The sequence below is a fragment of the Centroberyx gerrardi genome, chromosome 17, assembly GCF_048128805.1.
Source record: "Centroberyx gerrardi isolate f3 chromosome 17, fCenGer3.hap1.cur.20231027, whole genome shotgun sequence".
NCBI lineage: Eukaryota > Metazoa > Chordata > Actinopteri > Beryciformes > Berycidae > Centroberyx > Centroberyx gerrardi.
Window position 1 is genome coordinate 2,366,136 of NC_136013.1, and position 19,771 is coordinate 2,385,906.

General features: G+C 42.6%; 1 protein-coding gene across 5 annotated transcripts in view; it reads left to right on the top strand.

Moving 5' to 3' along the window:
• Window positions 1-15,120, top strand: part of ppp2r5eb (protein phosphatase 2, regulatory subunit B', epsilon isoform b) — a 47,679-nt gene extending 32,559 nt beyond the window's left edge. For all 5 annotated transcript variants that reach the window (XM_078289384.1, XM_078289383.1, XM_078289381.1 and 2 more), the window contains 12 exons: window positions 1,574-1,770; window positions 3,434-3,535; window positions 5,184-5,276; window positions 5,654-5,784; window positions 6,693-6,752; window positions 8,380-8,488; window positions 9,377-9,430; window positions 9,843-9,893; window positions 9,998-10,117; window positions 10,629-10,756; window positions 11,507-11,608; window positions 13,516-15,120. In XM_078289384.1, the coding sequence (XP_078145510.1) occupies window positions 1,574-1,770; window positions 3,434-3,535; window positions 5,184-5,276; window positions 5,654-5,784; window positions 6,693-6,752; window positions 8,380-8,488; window positions 9,377-9,430; window positions 9,843-9,893; window positions 9,998-10,117; window positions 10,629-10,756; window positions 11,507-11,608; window positions 13,516-13,615 (1,247 nt within the window). In that variant the 3' untranslated portion in view covers window positions 13,616-15,120. The remainder of the gene's footprint in view (window positions 1-1,573; window positions 1,771-3,433; window positions 3,536-5,183; window positions 5,277-5,653; window positions 5,785-6,692; window positions 6,753-8,379; window positions 8,489-9,376; window positions 9,431-9,842; window positions 9,894-9,997; window positions 10,118-10,628; window positions 10,757-11,506; window positions 11,609-13,515) is intronic.
• Window positions 15,121-19,771: the final 4,651 nt, after the last annotated feature.

Consider the following 19,771-nt stretch of genomic DNA (forward strand, 5'->3'; position numbering starts at 1 on the left):
CGGTCCTGCCGGGATGGGAACATCAGGTCTTGAGTTGCGGGGATCAGGAGAGCGCCGTGCGTTTCCCAGCGCGCCTGAACTCCCCGCAACCCCGCCGCCTCGTCTGTCACTGTGAAAGCCTATAGAGACACCTGCTGCCTCGCTCTGCCGGGGCGTCCCGACAGCTTCTGACAGCTCCGGCTCTGCCTCTCCTTCACAAACACTCTCTGCCGGGTAATGAGCCTGTCGCACGCTTCCTCCGTGTGAACAGCTGATTTGGAGGGAAGATGAATAAGTAAAAGGGGCTTGTGCAGAGCAGGAAACTGACTTTTTTTTTTTTTCGCCTGCCGCCCACAGTAGTGTCCTTTGTTGTCTGTGACGCATTTTGTGACAAACATAGGCTAATTGTTAAAAGCTTTCTATAAATAAGTTTGGTTTGACGCGAGTGGGCTGGAGAACTCTAAAAATGTACTAGTCACTTTCTCTGGTAAACACACATTTTCTGAAGTGATAATGTGCGAGATCCTCATTTTTTATTTTTTATTTTTTATTTTGTCTCCATCTTTGTTGCTCAGCCTCACTGCTGTGGTGTTTCTTTACTTCCCAGAAACCACCTTTCAATCAAACAGTGTTGGGCGGAGCTTGGATTTTCTGTTGATGCTTCTGGCTATCACTGCTCATGCTAACTACCCGGTTCTTCTTCTGCTGTTTATTCCAAACAAAGTGGAAACGTGAAACGCATCACTGTTTAGAACAGACGATGGAAAAGCTTCATGAACTGGATATAGGTTGAATCATTATTGTGTTATATCAATCAGCGATAGAGAGTAGGAAAACTATGAAAATGGTGGGTTACCTGCCAAATAAATGTTATTTGGCTACTAAACATGAAAGCAGTCATCTCTCTTTCCCTCTTTCACACATTTTCTTCTCTGTCTTCACTTAAGCTTTATTGCCTTTCTGCTTAACTAGATATTATACTGTGGAGAGAGCCGGGGTTGATGGGAGAGAGGGGATAACATGCAACAAAGGTCCTGAGTCGGATTCAAATCCTTGTCTCCATTTTTAATCAGAGTCTCTTTTTACTTCCAAGGCTTTGATGTTTTTTCTAGTATGTGATCTTTTTCTGTTCTGGTGCCGCTGCTCCCTGACCCCTCTCTCTCTCTCTCTCACTCCCTCACACACACTCTCACACACACACACACACACACACACACACCCGGGAAGTCAGGAGACATCTGTGTGGGCTGGAAGGATTTCTACACCAATTTAACTGACTTCTCTCTCTTCATCTTTTTCTCCCCCACTGTGTGTGTGTGTGTGTGTGTGTTGTGTTCACGCTCTGTGTGTGTGGTCTCTGTGTGTGAATACTCTTTGTACTGTATGTGCACTGTGTGTGTCTGTGTATCTGTGTGTGTTGTGTGTTTCTTTTGTTTGTGTGTACGTCTGATTTGTGCGTCTCTGCTTCATGTGTGTCTTCTTCGTGTGTGTCTTCTTCGTGTGCGTCTGGTTTGTGTGCGTTTGATTTGCGTGCTTCTGCTTCACGTGTGTCTCCTTCCTGTGTGGCTTGTGTGCGTTTGGTTCGTGTGCCCAGACGTGCCAGCGCCGGAGCAGCCGGAGCTGTTCCTGAAGAAGCTGCAGCAGTGCTGTACCGTCTTTGACTTCATGGACACGCTGTCGGACCTCAAGATGAAGGAGTACAAGCGCTCCACGCTCAACGAGCTGGTGGACTACGTGACCGTCAGCCGGGGCTACCTGACAGAGCAGGCCTACCCCGAGGTCGTCAAAATGGTGAGGGGGGGGCGAACACACACACCTGACACACTCATACTGAACACACACTGGACACACTCATACTGAACACACACACACGACACACTCATACTGAACACACACACACGACACACTCATACTGAACACAGACCTGACACACTCATACTGAACACATACACTGACTGGACACACTCATACTGAACACACACTGGACACACTCATACTGAACACACACCTGACACACTCATACTGAACACACACACACTGGACACACTCATACTGAACACATACACACTGGACACACTCATACTGAACACACACACCTGACACACTCATACTGAACACACACACTGGACACACTCATACTGAACACACACACTGGACACACTCATACTGAACACACACTGGACACACTCATACTGAACACACACCTGACACACTCATACTGAACACACACCTGACACACTCATACTGAACACACACTGGACACACTCATACTGAACACACACCTGACACACTCATACTGAACACACACACCAGACACACTCATACTGAACACACACCTGACACACTCATACTGAACACACACACCAGACACACTCATACTGAACACACACATGCTGGACACACTCATACTGAACACACACACGCTGGACACACTCATACTGAACACACACACTGGACACACTCATACTGAACACACACACCTGACACAGTCATACTGAACACACACACACTGGACACACTCATACTGAACACACACACCTGACACAGTCATACTGAACACACACATGACACACTCATACTGAACACACACACCTGACACACTCATACTGAACACACACTGGACACACTCATACTGAACACACACCTGACACACTCATACTGAACACACACTGGACACACTCATACTGAACACACACACACGACACACTCATACTGAACACACACACACGACACACTCATACTGAACACACACACACGACACACTCATACTGAACACAGACCTGACACACTCATACTGAAAACACACACTGGACACACTCATACTGAACACACACTGGACACACTCATACTGAACACACGCTGGACACACTCATACTGAACACACACACCTGACACACTCATACTGAAAACACACACTGGACACACTCATACTGAACACACACACTGGACACACTCATACTGAACACACACACTGAACACACTCATACTGAACACACACACTGATCAGAAACACATAAAGTAAGCTAACACAGCATCACATTAAGAAAACGTTTATGATGCAAACAGAGTGGGAACAAAGTACAGTGATGGATTTGATGTAGCACTGTTTAACACGTGTGCACACACACACACACACACACACACACGCTCTTTTGGAGGAACCTGGTTGTGAGATATTGCTAGATACAGACGTTGCAGAGTTACAAATCCACTCACTGTGAACAGACACTAAACACACACACTCTGCACTGAGCTGGTACCACTCATTATGTCTCTCTATCTCTCACTCTCACTCTCTCTCACACACACATTCACTCACTCACACATGCAAATACACAGTCACTCCTGCAGGCACGCAAACTCACCACACTCAATCCCACTTCAACTCACACACACACACACGTGCGCTCACACAGTGTATAGTTTTGAGCGTCTCCTGTGGTTTGTGTTCCAGGTGTCTTACAACATATTCCGGACCCTTCCGCCCAGCGACAGTAATGAGTTTGACCCTGAGGAGGACGAGCCCACGCTCGAGGCCTCCTGGCCACACTTACAGGTAAACACAGCAGGAGAGAGAGTGTGTGTGTGTGTGTGTGTGTGTGTTTGTTTGTTTATCAGAGTATCAGTGACTTATACCTTGTGTTCTACCCCAGTGTGTTTTAGTTTCAGTAGTCATATCCTATTCTACCTGCATTAGCATTGCTTACTAATGCTAGCAGGAGGCTGGTGGCAATTTCTCATCAACAAAAACTTGCATGTAAAGCTTCTGCTCTGATAGGGAAAGTCTGGAAATGTATGGAAAAGGAATTCGCCTCCAGGTTATGAGGGTTGGAAATTGAAAAAACGTTTGGGAAAAATATTGTACATACAACTGCACATTTTGGTTTTAGACCCTCGTCATCTCACATATTATAATTTTCATCTGTAGAGTGATATGAGAACCTCCAAATTCAGTCAAGAAATTAAGATCCGGAAAAAGTTTGAATGCCCAAAAAATGGATTTCATTAGTGCAAAGTATGATTGAAATTCCCAAATTGCTGCCCCACTGTTAGTAGTGTTGAGCTAGTGGTTGTGGTTTGGGTGGTCTAGGGTTGGGGTCAAGGGTCGGGGTCCTGATTGGGGGTTTAGATTGTGGTCCAGCTTTTGGGTCCAGGCCTTGAGCCCGGCTCTCTCGTCTCTCACCTCCCCTCCTCCTTCTCTGTGCCTGCTGCCCGGCCTCCCAGGACTCCTTTAGAAATGAGATGCAAATCTCAAGGAGAAGCTTCCTGGTAAAACCTTTTTTCTTTTTGTCCGTTTCATTTCTTTTCGCATTTATCCAAGTTTCCAAATCAACAACCAACGTTCCAAAGTCATAAACAACTCATTGTTTTTTTCAATAAAACCCCCTTATCCTAACCCCGCCCCCTGCCAATCCAGACATTTTTTTTACCCAGCTACCTCCAGAGGTGACCACTCTACGCTGTGCCTTTTGTGACCTTTGACCCCTTTGACCATTCAAACCCTTTCCTTTACTCCAGTCCAGTCACAGTCTTACCTGGGTTGGTTTGCGGGATCTCATTTCAAAGAGGATCATACCAGTTTTCTTTTTGATCAACTTATCGTGCAGTGGGAAGACTGGTTCCAGTTTGTGTCCAGTGTTTTAACTTTAGCACTCTGCGTATATTTAGTGTTTTAGCTAGCTTGGCATCATCTCACATGCAGTGTAGCGCACTGAATACTGAACTAGGCTTGGGCCACTTCCAAAATGTAATATTCTGATGCTGTCCCGCCAAAATATCGCGATATATGATATTATCGTGGAGGGGTGGCAGGGGTTGGTTGTTTTGGTTTTTGTTTACTTTTTGGTATTTTCTTTTCTTTTCTTATTAAGAGCCTAGAAGTGATTTGATCTTACTATTCAAGCAAAAACAATGGCCATTTGGGGGATATTCAATACCACAGAAAATATTGCGATATTCAGAAAATATCGCGATATTCGGAAAATATCGCGATATTCAATATCGGCCCAAGCCAATACTGAACACACAGGTCAAACTGCTACCAGTCTCCTTACTGTGCAGCTGTCAGTTGGTCAAAGAAGTTCTTTGTCAAAATTTAACTTTTCCAACTCTCTTTGTCTTAACCTCACCATCTCTCTCTCTCTCTCACTCTCTCTGTCTGTTTCTCTCCATCTTTCTCTCTCTCTTCTTCTCTCTCTCTTTAGTTGGTATATGAGTTCTTCATCCGGTTCTTGGAGAGTCAGGAATTCCAGCCCAGCATTGCCAAAAAGTACATAGACCAGAAGTTTGTCCTACAGGTGAGTCACTCAACAAGCCTGCAGGAACAGCTCAGCTTCTTTCTTTCTATTTTGTTTTTCCTTCATCTCACTCTTTCTTCCACCTGTGCCATCTTCCTTCTTGCTGTCATTCTTTCTGTCCTTGTCTTTGTTTTTATTTCTTCTTCTTTTCTTTCTGACTTTCATTTCCCTTTTCTGACTTTCTTTCAACTCTTTGAAATCTGTCTTTCTCTTTCTTTCTTGCTATTTTTCTTTTACTGTTTCTTCCTCTTGTCTTATTCTGTCTCTATCGCTTTCTTGCTGCCTTTCTTCCCGGCTTCTTTCTTGCCTTTCCCCCCCCCCCCTTCTTGTCTCTCTTTCTCTTCATTTCTGTCTGTTCTTCTCTTCCCCCCATCCAGCTCTTGGAGTTGTTTGACAGCGAGGATCCTCGGGAGAGAGACTACCTGAAGACAGTCTTGCACAGAATCTACGGCAAATTCCTGGGGCTGAGGGCTTTTATACGAAAACAGATCAATAATATTTTTCTACGGTAAGAACCGCGCTGCTCCACACACACTGTCATCAGGTTATCCACGGGTTCTTAAAACCTCTGAAGAAGACTTAAAATAAATGTTCTAAATGTAAGGCCTTAAAAAGTATTAAAATATCTTAAATATCGTTAATAGAGATCCTTTTTTTTCACCATGCAATGACAGGTTTCTTTGCGTTGCATATCCATTCTTTGATTAACACGTTGCGTTCCATTCAAAGTGGAAAATGGGACATTTCCCAGTGGTCCGCTTTGGAAAAATTAGGGAAAAAACATGGCCGCCTGCACGATTTTCTTTCCCCAACGTGAAATCCTGTCCCCCATGCATCAGCTAATGTTGTGTCAATGATATTTGACGTTTACCCATTTACAACACAGGTGATTTTGTAACTTTAAAGTCATGCAGGGCTGAAAAAATCAAACTTAAGTGTATCTTGAGAATTGTAAACCTGTTGAAAGTAGCGCTGTGTGGCGTTTACAGTGTGCGCCGCCATGTTGCCAAACCTGTGGGAAAAGAAATCGAGTTTCCTACTTGGAAGTCTGACTTGAAGGGCCTTTCCATCGCATTTTTCAAAGTTTGAAGTAGTTTCTGACTTTCTGACATCTGTGGAACGCAGCAGCAATACAGAGTTAAACACAGTTGGACTTCATGTCCCTTAATAGTGAATTTCCTGGTTTCCTTTTTCTTGTTCTGCCAGTTTATAGTTTCAGATCTATGTTGAATCAGAAATAGGTTGTAGGTTTTGTCAGCTTTGTGTGTGTGTTTTGTTGGTTAAACTTTTTCTCTTTGTCTCTCCCTCACTCTCTCTCTCACTATCCTTTTCTTTCCCTTTCTCCCATCGTTTCCCTCCCTCTCTTCCCTCCCCCTCCTCTCCCTCCCTCTCTCTTTCTCTCTGTCTGTCCTGTAGTTTTGTTTATGAGACGGAGCACTTCAACGGGGTGGCTGAGTTGCTGGAGATCCTGGGGAGGTATGTGGAGGCCTCAGCCTTACATTTACATTCTAGTCTTTTAGCTGACGCTGTCACCCAGAGCCTCTTACAGCGAGGGGAGGGGGGGGGGCAGCAGAATGAGCCTGAATCCCAGATCAACCAGATATCTGTCTGCTCTTTCTGTTTAGTCTAAAATGTATCTTCTATTTAATCGGGTAGTCTTATTGAGATTGAGATCTTTTTCCAGACAGACCCCGAGAACAAAAACGATAAAAAAATGACAAAATACACGATTAAGTCTCACGTTCCTGCAGTCAACAGTCAGCAATATACAGGAACATACACGATAAAAAGAAATCATAAACATTGTAGAAACCCTGAGATGTCATTGGTTTAAAGCTACACTAGACAAGTTTCTTATGTAAAAATACACCCATCTCAGCAGCTTAAATCACAAAGTGAGGCTACAACACAGAAGATGTGTGAAGATGTCCCATCCTCACTAATTGAGATGCCATAGATTCACCCTGTTGGCCCAAATTATTATTGTCAGTACAATTATTATATTTATTTGGGTGTTTGGTATGGTCACTGGAGGGAAAATCCTCTCAGTGCACAGTGAGTGACAAATCAAAATTGAATCAAATCGTCCAGAGACTGAACCTCTTCAGCTTCAGTCCCACCAGACACTCAGAAGACGTTTAGTTCGCTGACGTCACATTACATGATTTCTGGATATTGTCCTCAAAATTGGAACAGGTCCCTCTCGCTGCCATTTGGGACCGCCAACAAAATTACCTACCGCAGCTGTAAAATCATTGAGGGGGACAAGAAATTTTAATTTCAAATTGCTTTGCAGCGTGTTCCACTTTTACAGGGGAATAATTTCAGAAAACCCATCCTGCCAAGTTCAGAATATATGTGCAAATTATTTAAAACTAACCAGTTCTGTGATCTGGTCCCATAATTACTGGATTTAAAATACAGTAGAGATGTGAGGTGCTGCTGAGCAGAGCCTTATACATTAATATAATGCAATGCGTTACCTTGTCATTGAAGAAGACTATCCAACTTTTGTTTGACTTGTAGATGAAAAATGAATTAATCCACTTCTGAATTTATTAATCTTGATTAATCTTTTGAAAATGGATCTTTTACAGCCTTGAAATCTGTCGATCTCAGGTTCACCTGCAACATGCCGTCTGTCCTTGTGCCAAAAGTGCGAGGACAGTGGAAAAATAAAATGTTGCATCCAATAAATCACAATGCAAACAAAGCCAGTGGTAGGATGATAGTTTTGAACAGAGTGCCGTCCCGTAGAGACGGACCGGGGCTTTACAGGAGCGCCGGCTGTTCTGCCGGGCCTCAAGGATATAACAGCACTCTGCCGATGAGTTACATCCCATAATTTAGCCTGCAGGCCCACGGTCCGTGTAAACACTATTCTCTTTGTCTGCTTCCCATTGATCTTCCAGTTGCTTTCATAGTGTCACAATGAATGTCTTTCATGTACTCATGTATAATTTATGTTTATATTCTCTGTCTTTTCTCTGTCCCCTCTTCTCTTTTCCTCTCTCAATCTTCTCTCCCTCTCTCTCTCTCTCTCTCTCTCTCTCTCTCTCTCTCTCTCTCTCTCTCTCTCTCTCTCTCCCTCTCTCTCTTCCAGTATAATCAATGGTTTCGCTCTGCCACTGAAAGCGGAGCATAAACAGTTTCTGGTCAAAGTGTTGATCCCCCTCCACACTGTCAGGAGTCTGTCCCTCTTCCACGCACAGGTAATATACATATATATATACTTATGAGTGTGTGTCAGGTAAATTGACCCCAGATTTTGGGGGTCAGTTGACATCCAAGTCAACCAGTTCAGACAGTGGATTTTCTTCAAAACCCAAACCCCAAAATGTTCAATATCAACAACCTTAATTTGTACTCAGGTTAGAGTCTACATGTGAGATCTACGAAGCCTCAAACAGTTTGTGGATTTGAGAAAAATAAAATAAGACCTTTTAAACGTTTTTGAAAATGAATGGATGGCCTTGGAAGTACCTGATTTAAAAAAAAAAATAAAAGTTTTTTAAATATAGCACCCAAATTCATCAGGATGCCTCAGCTCTCTGTCCTTGCATGAACGCTTTACATCCTGATGAAAACGCTGTGATGGGGATTTGTGTTGATGCAGCAGCAGTTTTAAAATGAAAGATTTCACCAGGATTTCTTGACTTGACAAGATCATGAGTAAAACACGAGGCCTGTATGATGTCTAATTCTGACCAGTGTCACAGCTTACTCCAAAACATGCCAATTTTGTCCTTGAATTTGATGTCAAAGTGCTCAAAAGTATTAGAAAACAGCTTGACAGGATATATTTGTTGGTCCGTACGGTCACGGATCAACTACGGTCCGTTACACCACTACAGTTAACCGAGGGTTAAAAAACGAACAAGAATGCAGTGAACCCTTGCTGTAAAAGTATTTTTGGCACAGAAGTATATCATTTAAGAGCATTTATGGTAATCTATAGCCTACGTCATAACCTTTGACCTTTTTTAAAAGATACAAAAAGTAGTTTTTGCCCTGGTAGAGTAAGTTGGCCAGTGGGTTAATATGTGTTGAAATATCATGACTCACTGTAACCTGTGCTCTCCTCTCCTGCCTCCCTGCAGTTGGCGTATTGCATTGTACAGTTCCTAGAGAAAGACCCAGCATTAACAGAACCAGTAAGTATTGATCCTTAATTTATGATCCTGATACCGAAAAAAAAAGCAGCTTTTAGTGATCCAACAACTGTGACTTTTCATGACTTCTATTACTACTATATATCCCACCATCCGTTTTGACGGACAGAAAGTTCAACCCAGCTGAACTTTTTTTCTGGACGGACGGATTCAGCCAATCAGAGGTGTTCATATGTTTGTTTTTGAAAAGCTAGCGGCGAACACAGAGACGATGGTCCGACCCAAACAAAGATAAAAACGGAGAAAGCCTGGTGTGACGTTGGGATTTTTTCTATCAAGTTAGGGGATTTGGATAGTTGATAGCTCGTCGTGAATGTGCCGGGAAGAATGAATGTCAAGATGTGAGGACGACATACCTGAACTCATCCCGTGTCTCCTCCCTCCTCCTCCTCAGGTCATCAGAGGCTTACTGAAGTTCTGGCCAAAAACCTGCAGTCAAAAAGAGGTAAAGCTCTTGTTAGTGTGCATATGTCTCTGTGTGTGTGTTCTGTATGTGTGTGTGTGTGTGTGTCAAGGTTTAGTAACATTTCCTCCCATGCTCGTGTCCAGGTGATGTTCCTAGGGGAGCTGGAGGAGATCCTGGACGTCATTGAACCCACACAGTTCGTTAAGATCCAGGAGCCGCTCTTCAAACAGATCTCCAGATGCGTCTCCAGCCCACACTTCCAGGTCAGTGAAGACAAACCTGCTTCATGGTAACAGTGTCCCGTCAGTTTGCACTGTGAGGGTTTAGAAGTTAAGTTGCCTCTGCATCAGTGGCAAGACATTTAAGACAAGTGCATTTCTTGTACTTTGTATTTATTTATTTTTTCCACTTACTTTTTCTTAGTGAAAATGCAGTTTTTATGGGTCAAGAAGCTGTATAACAGACTGTTTTCACACACATCCTCATTAAAATAAAGAAAAAGTAAGATATATAACCAACAGGGAAAAAAAACGAATAAATAGACAAAAGCAAAAGAGATTGAGATTCAAACAATTGAAAGTCATAGACGGAGTCCATAAAAGAAAAGAGAAGAAAATAACCAAACAAAAAAACAAAACAAAGAGAGACAAACTTGGAGATAAACTTTTAAAATGCATTGTAGCCTTAACCAATGAGTCAGTTTTTCCATTTCCTGCACTTAAAGTGATTCTGATTCTGACACTTAACGGTCTGTCGTTGTGTGCCGGGCCCCAGGTGGCGGAGCGAGCTCTGTACTACTGGAACAACGAGTACATCATGAGTCTGATCGAGGAGAACTCCAGCGTCATCCTGCCCATCATGTTCGCCAGCCTCTACAGGATCTCCAAAGAGCACTGGAACCCGTGAGTGACGATAAAACTCAAGCCTGTTGTCGTGTTCAGAGACGGTGTCGCGTTTTATTTAACCCCCCTGCCTCTACCTGCCTCTACCTGCACCTGTAACATGTAACTCTACTGCTGCAGGATCCAGTCCCACCAGAACCTGCTCCAGAACACTTTATTCAAGGGTGCTAGCAATTTGACATCAGTAAATCATAGGGATGGGGCGATATATCGGAATTCGTATAATACGTATCGTGGGTCAGAAAAATAAATGGTGATATTAGCTCCATTTTATTCTGCTGTAGTAATCACAAATGAGACGCTTGACCATCACAATTTCACAAGCTCTCCATTCAGATTACATTATATTCACTTTGTAATGACATTTTTAAATTGTTTACATTCTAGCAAGCCAATTACTAAATTCAGTGTGTCAGTTGAGTATCTTTATTGTCCCAAAGGGAAACTGGTTATGCAGTCAGGTAAACACAAACAAGGTTAAAAACAACATGGAACATAATCTTGCTCAGTCAGACTTTGTTGTCATTGAACTTTTATTTATCATATCGTATCGTGGTTGTATTGAATCCTGAACCCCATATCGCATATCGTCAGATAAGCAGATCGTCCCGTCCCTAATGTTATGTAGTCGTAGTCTGTCGAGAAGTGTGTGTCGTTTTGGAAAAGACACAAACTGAAGGACGTCTGTGTAACTACCGGATGTGTTGACGTCGACCTCTAACTGACAGCCTGTCTCCCTCCTCTGCTCAGGGCGATAGTGGCGCTGGTCTACAACGTACTGAAGGCCTTCATGGAGATGAACAGTACCTTATTTGATGAACTCACAGCCACTTACAAGTCGGACCGCCAGCGGTAAGGAGTCGCTCACACTCACACCGTCAGGCCGACACTCTGTGATCCGGAGAGACGTACGGGCGCGTGTGGGGGATTAATGAATGATGTGAGACTTTATTGATCCCTGTAGGGGAATTGTCAAGGAAAGCAGCACATTAGCGGTTCAGACACAGCAGGCTGTTTGTGCTCAGAAACAGCTGCACACACACACACTTAAACACTCATACATACACACACACACATACTCTCATCTAGTGGTGCATTATCATAGCTATTTATCACAGTTACTGTCATCCTGAACAGATATAGTGGCTGGAGTAGTAGTACTAGGAGTAGGAATATAAGGAATAGTAGCAGCACTAGTAATAGGAAGAGTAGTACTAATAGGAGCAGCAGTAGTACTAGTAGTGGTAGTAATAGTAGTAGAAGTGGACTTAAAAGCTACAGAGAGACACAAAAGCACGTGCACACACCCACAAACACACACATATACACACACACACACACACACACACACACACCCTCCCCCTAAACAGTATGACAGACACCAGAGGGCCAAGTTACCTTTGCATGCTGACTAGCTTCCTTTTCCTCAACACTGTCCTGTGGGAGCGGAGGGGTTTGGACGGGTCACTCCCCGGTCAGCTGTGGTGTTTGTGTTGGTGTAAAACTCCACTGATAATCTACTGTAATCTACTGTAATCTACTGGTCTGGAATCCCTTCTGCTCCTTCAGGGGTTTTCTGTTTGAAAATGTAATGTTTGCATTTTTCCTTTGCGTTATGTGAGGTTAGAGCGGGGCGTCGGGCTCGGAGCGGGTTGATGTGAAGGTTAAGTGAGGATTAATGCACGGCGAGCCGGTCCTCACAGAGTAAGCTGACATGGTGAGACCCCGACGTGAAGCTGAGGCTCGCTGTGCGTTATCCTGCTTATTGCCCGGCTACTTACCAGTGACATTTATCATTTTAAAATTTTAAAATAATTTCAAGCTTTCAAGCTAGAGTAAATTACAAGCTTATGCAAAAAAAAAAAAAACAGTTCAGCAAGACTGCAACCAGAGCAATGTAAACAAATCTGGTAAGTTTGACGTTCAGCCTCTAACCATCAACCATCAAAACGTTTGTACTCTCCGAATACATTAAAAGTAATGTTTTGGCAGAAAAAATATATCCAAGGCACTCTTCCATTACAAAAAGGAAGAAGCCTTTATTATTTATTGGCTAATGCATAGCATATACATGTTAAAAAAATATATTATATATACAATACATAGCCTTCCTCAGGCAGTAATAGAGTAAACTAATATTGGAGAAGTCATCCATGTTTCCACGCTGGTTAGCTCAGTGTTTGTCTGCAGTAACCAAGCAGTAATATATTTTTGCTGCAAGGTGACGGCAGTTATTTAGCTTAGAAACCAACAGGATGGAGTGGACATCATGACTGTGGAGGAATATGATTGGATGTGAAACCTCAGAATGCGATCATTACCCAATCAAATAACAAAGTGGAGACCTGCTTACTCATGTTTTTAACTGATGTGTGGAAGCTTATTATTGCATCTTTATTTTCTCGTGTTTTTACTGTCATGTTTTTTTCTTCTTGATTATTTTTATGTAATGTTGTTCTGTGTTATGTGAAACTCTCTGTATGCTGCCTTTCTGGGCCGGGGCCACTTGTAAAAGAGATAAAGGTTAAATAAAGGATAAATAAGTGTTTAATAGTAGGAGACGCTGTAACGGCAAATACTCAAATTCGCGTACTCGCTCTGGGTCAATGAAAAATGTTATTGGAGCCGCTCTAGTGTGTATAATATCTGTGGATGTGAATCAGGACGGGTTCCAGCTTTGTGTCTCTGCCAGACAGAAACTCATGCTTGTTTGTTTGTTTGTTTGTTTGTTTGTTTATTTGTTTGTTTGTGCTTTGCAGTGAGAAGAAGAAGGAGAAGGAGAGGGAGGAGCTGTGGAAGAAGCTGGAGGACCTGGAGCTGAAGCGGGGCCTTAGGAGCGACGGGATCATCCCCACTTAACGAAGCCAGCGCCCCGCTCCCCCCCCCCCCTCCCCCCTCCCTCCTCCCCCCCATCTGACTCCCCTGACCCCGCCCCGACTCCCCCTCCCCCGCCCCGCCCCGCCCCCCTTCACATCAGCCGTGTCTGCCCAGAGCTCGGATAAACAGGCCATCTCCTCTGGATCGACATGGAACGCCCATTGGTTTCTTAATTATTATTTTTTTTTTATTTTTATTTTTTCTCCTCTTCTGTATTTGTGCGACTTACTTTACGGTAGATTCACCACGTCTCTGTTTTCATGATTTCAACAGCACTGTAAATAACTGTTATATTTTTTTTCTTTTTTTTTTTTTCTTTTTTTTTTTTTCCCTTAAACTGATATTATTGCAAACGGAAAAAAACAAAATAATAATAATAAAAAAAGGAAGAAAAAAATAGAAAATGAGAAAATGACTTGTGTGGGAGGGGGAAAAAAGACTTCTGGACTGTAGGACATGAAATGAACTCTTCTTCGGAAACAAAAAACAAAAAAAGGAAACCGCCAAAAAAAAAAGAAAAAAAAGAGAAGATAGATTGTTTTTAACTCCTCATCCCCACTCTTCTTCTTCTTCTTCTTCTTCTTCAGTACAGTCCCATATTTTTTTTTTTCCTCCATTTTCTGGTTCTCCTCTTTGCTTTTCCTCTCGTCCTCAGCCTCCGTCTCTCTCTCTCTCTCTCTCTCCCTCCCCCTCTTATGGTGCATCTGTAACTTCTGCCCCCATGTGGGACGTCCTGACTGAGTGTGGCCCCGCCTTCACACCATGGAGGAAGCCCCTCCCCTCCTGGCTCCACAAGGACCGTCCCCCCCCCTTCTGGCCCCCTCCTGCCTATCTCCAAATTGAAGCTTAGACCAGAGTTCAGGATCTGAGAGGAACGAATCGAACCTGTCCTCCGTTAAAACCCGACCCTCCTCCTCCTCTTCTTCTCAGAACACACACACATCTTAAAATCCCTCGCCGAGTGCGTCTACATGCATTTTTTCATATTCCAAATATCACTTTGGGATACTTGTGTGTTCCGTTTTTAAAGAGCCGGTGCCCGTCAGCGCCGCGTCCCGTTTACAGCCGCCAGGATGAGCTCACATCCTGGTTATTATTATTATTATTATTATTAGAAAATATGATATCTGAGATATATCGGGTGCTGAGGCATCGAAATGCTTTATCCTGTTTACTGTCGTTTTGTTTTTTCTTTTCATTTCGCGGGCTGTGTAAGTTGTTTTTTTTTCCGTGGTGACATTCAGAATATTCTGGTTCTTCGCGGGTTAGATGTGATCGGGATACGACGACGCGTATAAAACTAGGGCTGGGCGATAATTCAATATTATCTTTTATCGTCTTTCAGTGGAATCGTATCGTGATGATATGGTGATTTTTTTTTTTTTGGAGATATCGTGACGCGCAGTTCTGCTGTCTGCCCTGATGAGAACAAGCAGATTTTGTTTAAAAACTCTGACAAAATGAGGTATGGCAGGAATATTATTGGGGGAAACGTGAGCCGTATCGCGATATGTATCGATATCGGGGGAGAAAAAAATCGCGATATTGATTTCCGCCGTATCGCCCAGCCCGATACGAAACTGCTCTTTGAAGCGGGATATGAGCGTGAATCCCAGAATACTCCGCATGTAAACGCACTCCGTTCATTTTCACCGCCTCACTCGTGTCACTCTTCTTCTTCTCCCCCTTCCCTTAAAAATGATGGATCGCTTTTTTTGTCACTTTCTCTCTCTCTCTTCTTCTCCCTCTATTATTTTGTTTTGTGTGAACTTTGACCCCTTTACCTACCTACCTGCCTATCTACCTACCTACCTACCCACCGTACCAGGCGTCCCTGGTATCAGTCTGGCACTGGTACACGGAGAAAAAAAAAAAAAAAAAAGACGACTTCGACTTACAAAAAAGTACAAAATAAAAAATAAAAGTCGCCAGCTCTCAGCAAGAGCGCCAAAAACACTTCCGCCTATTGTGAGACACGAGCGCTTCCACTCCCCGCCACCAGGGGGCGCCGCGTTGGCTTCACAGTATTACAACAACAACAACAATGACAAAAAAACAAAAAAAGGAAAAACCCTGTACATTGTTATTGAATGCAGTACACTGATAATCTTGTATCTTGTAGTAATTTAGCCTATATTTTTGCTTAGGAAACTGTGGAGAGGAGTATCCAGTATATAAAGAGGTATTATGGAACAAGATTTCCTGGTATTTATGATAGTGTTTCCCCCCTTTTAGTTTATTTTTATTTTTCTTTCTCTATCTCTTTCTCCCCCCCCCCCCCCTCTCCTCTATCTTGGTTTTTATCTCGTTTTTTGAATATTTTGATGAAGTTTCTTTTGACCATCGGATATATTTTTTTTTTTTTAGTTGGGGAGGGAGGGAGGAAAGGGAGGGGGGTTTTGGGGGGTGAGGGGGGTGGGCAGGAGGGGGGTGAGGGGTCAGAGGTCGGAGACGGAGAGAGAGAGAGAGAGAGGGAAGGCACGGAGCAGACGGCTTTTGCCCCGTTTCGGATTTGGACAGTAAGCGTTTTTTCAGCGTTGTTGAAGCCCCCCCTCGCAGAATTAATGTGTGCTTTAGAATGGCCCAGATATAATATGATTAAAAAAAAAAAAAAAAAAAAAAAGAAGAAAAAAAAAAAGGGTTGGAGAAATACAAATGTTTAATTATTTTAAAAAATAAAGAGATATTAAATTAAACCTGTTTTGTGATAAAGCCCAGATGCTGAATTTGCTTTATTTACTCGGGTCAACACGCAGGGTCCTGGAGTGTGTGTGTGTGTGTGTGTGTGTGGACGTGTGTGTGTGTGTGTGTGTGTGTTTGAGAGAAAGAGGCAGTTGAACATGTTGGATATGTGTGTTCTTGATTGCTGCTCAGGCTCCGTTCACACTGCAGGCGAAACTTTCCCGATTCTGATTTCTTTTTCTCCCCTCATGACTCAGATCTGATGTTTTCTAATAAGTTTGAACAGCAGAAATTTGCACGGTGTCACATTTTTTTTTTTTTAATCAATTCCCATCTGGATCACATGGACATGTTTTACAAAATTGGATCCTGAGGCATGAGACTTGCATATCTCACAATATGGCTTACTTATACCAAGAAATCACTTGTTAAATAATCAAATGTTGTTCATTACATTGAACTGCATGGTAATGCAAACAAAACTCAAATAATATTCCTTTTCAAATGTTTCATACCTTATTTTGTTTGTTTTTAAATAGAATTTGCTTGCTATCATCAGTTTAGACAAGGGACCATTTACACAATATCATATCATCAGGATATGAACTGGAAGATGATAAATGATGATATTGAATTATCGCCCAGCCCTACATGCGTTTTCCACGATAGTAAGTAAATTTGAGTCGCTTGTCTTAATTTTAGCAGCTTGATAGCGTGAAGGACAGCGAGACACGACGACGAAAAAAAAGACAAATATCTGACGTACTTATTATTTGGGGAAAAGCCTCAATTCATTCAAAACTCAAAGTCACATACCATAACTGAAATGTGTCGATAGACGGAGTCCCTTCCATGTTGGCCAGTAGAGAGTTTAGAAGCAAAGATATAAAAACGTACTTGACATCTTTTGTTATTGTCACTCTGAGCACATCTTTGACATCACTGTCAGTTCACACTGGTGTCAGATACAGCAGTGGTTGTCAAAGTGGAGTCCGGGGACCCCAGGAGTCCTTGAGGGGGGGTCCAGGCGGTCCAGCAAAATGAGGACTAGTTAAATTTCACTGTAATTCACTAGAAATAATCCCAAATACAGAATGTATAAAACTGACGATTCTCACCACAATTCCTCCCTCATGCAATATTATAATTCAATACTAAATCAACAACAAAAATCTTCCCATTTCATCCCTGAAGTGTGGATATTTGGGGGTTTGCGACGTGAAAATGTTTGAGAACCTTCTGGGATACGAGTTTCACCTGAGAACAGATGTGAAGAGTCGTGCAAAAACACATCCGATATGAGCAGCAGTTCAGAGCTGAGCGTGAAGTCCTGTGGTGTGAACGGTGCTTCGCTCCTCCACTGACCTCGCTGTCGTGTGCAGATCATGAGTAACGAATCCAAGGCTTTTCCTCATGGTCTGGTTCTGGTGAAGGATCCAGAAGTTACGATCAGGTTTATGGCTCTTGAAAGATTTGACTCCTATAAGAAGATTTCTGATGGCAAAAATCACAACGAACCATGAAATTTCTCATAGAATATTAATATTACTCCTTAAATCCTTGGTTGACAAGATGGTAACACAAACAGAATCTTATATATTTTGGAGAGATATTAAAAGCTAAACTTCAGGTCATGATTTTTTTTTTTTTACCCTAAAACCAGTATACAAGTTTTTGGAATAGAACTCTTGAACTCTAGCTTGATGATATTGTAGTATATCTACACTGTTTTTCAGGGCTTTGGTATATTCATTTTTACTTGAATCAATACAAAATCCAGAATTCATTTTCTATTGAAAAGGATTTCATTGTTGATCGTTTGGTTGCATGCTGCCTTCACCTCGAAGTTGCAGCAGAGGGAAAAGCGCCGTCTGGACATTTAAAAACCAAACAGCAAATCTGATATGTATGAAATGAACAACGCTTGAAAAATGGAAAAGTCTTCATCGACCTTCGTGTTATTATCCCTTAATTGGTTGGGTATAGAAACACTTTTTTTCAGTTTGAAGGCAATTCACTTCCTGAGTTGGCTGATGTTAAAGTGAATTGAACCCAGATCTCCATTCATTGAGCTCTAATAGCAGAAAGGCTGCAGAGCAGTTCTCCAGTTTACCACTAGAGGGCAGCAGAGTCTTACAGTTCGGAGATGTTTGTATCTGGAATGAGGCGGTGAGTTGATTCAATTTAAAGGGAAATTTCACAGATAATTCACCTGAGACTCACCTGATACCTTTTTTTTGGGGTCTAATTAACCACCTCTAAGTGTTTAACTAACATCTTCAGTTCATTTGATGCATCGTTGGGTTTATTTTAATCTGAATTCTTATAAATCTCCATGTTCATAACTTTGGGGACAACTTATTTCCCAGAAGCGACACTCTCTGAAGCTTTGGGCTCCTCTGCTCGTTTCACTTAAAGTTGAATTATCACAACGAGGGTCCAGCGGGTTGAAAAAGTATTTTCCGGCACAACTTCAGGGAGTTGGACCGCAGACTCTCACAGGAAACACTGGGGAAGAGGAAATTACAGCAACACGTGCCGCACAGAGAACAAAGATTTATTAGCAGAACTGACTGCTGTTTTTCAGCACACGGCCTTCGTCGAAGGCCACGTGCTCGAACGTGTCGGTTTTAGGATAAATCGCTCGGTCTCACACTCAAAAACTTTCAGAAACTTTTGTGCGAGACACTTCACAGTTTCGGGGGAACGTGTGAGATTGCAACGGACGCAAACAATTTTTTGCATTTGCTGTTGGAGCACCAGTCGGGCGGGGTGAAGACACAGGAGGACGGTTCAGATGGTGTCAGGTAAGAGAAACACCTGTGTGAATGTCTTTCCTTCATCGTCTTTGTCCTAGATGGCGGATCAGAGATCAGACCTGAAACCTAAACAGACTAAAATAAACCATGAGAAGTATATGGAAAAAACGACTTGTCCCAGGTCTGGACGGGACCGTCCCATCATCACCTGGTCAACATCCACGTGTCTTTGCAAGGAGCCTCACTGGATGTGAGAGAGAAGCAGAGGTGAGGTGGGGAATAGAGTCACTGTTTTAATTGCTTGAGACTTGATGCATGAAGAGAAGACTTGAGACTTGACTTGGGTTCTGGTGACTTGGGACTTGACTCTGACTTGTACTTTGATGACTTGAAAAGGTTTCTAAAGTCTTGACTTGAGATCTTGTGTTTGTGTAAATGACTCAGATTGAAAGTGATGAGATTTGTTCCAGCGGACGACTGAATTTAAATTCTGTTTTCTGAATTTGTATGGAATGATTGAATTTATTGAAGTTGAAACTGATTATAGAAATCAAACTCATGATGCTCTTACCAAGTTTTTATCCTATTAAAACCATATTGCATTGAAAAGTCCTAGATATTTCGTTTTCTTTAAGATATTAAATTGATACTGGACTCCTCATTTTTGACTGGTGCAAAGCAAAAAGCCATCACAGGT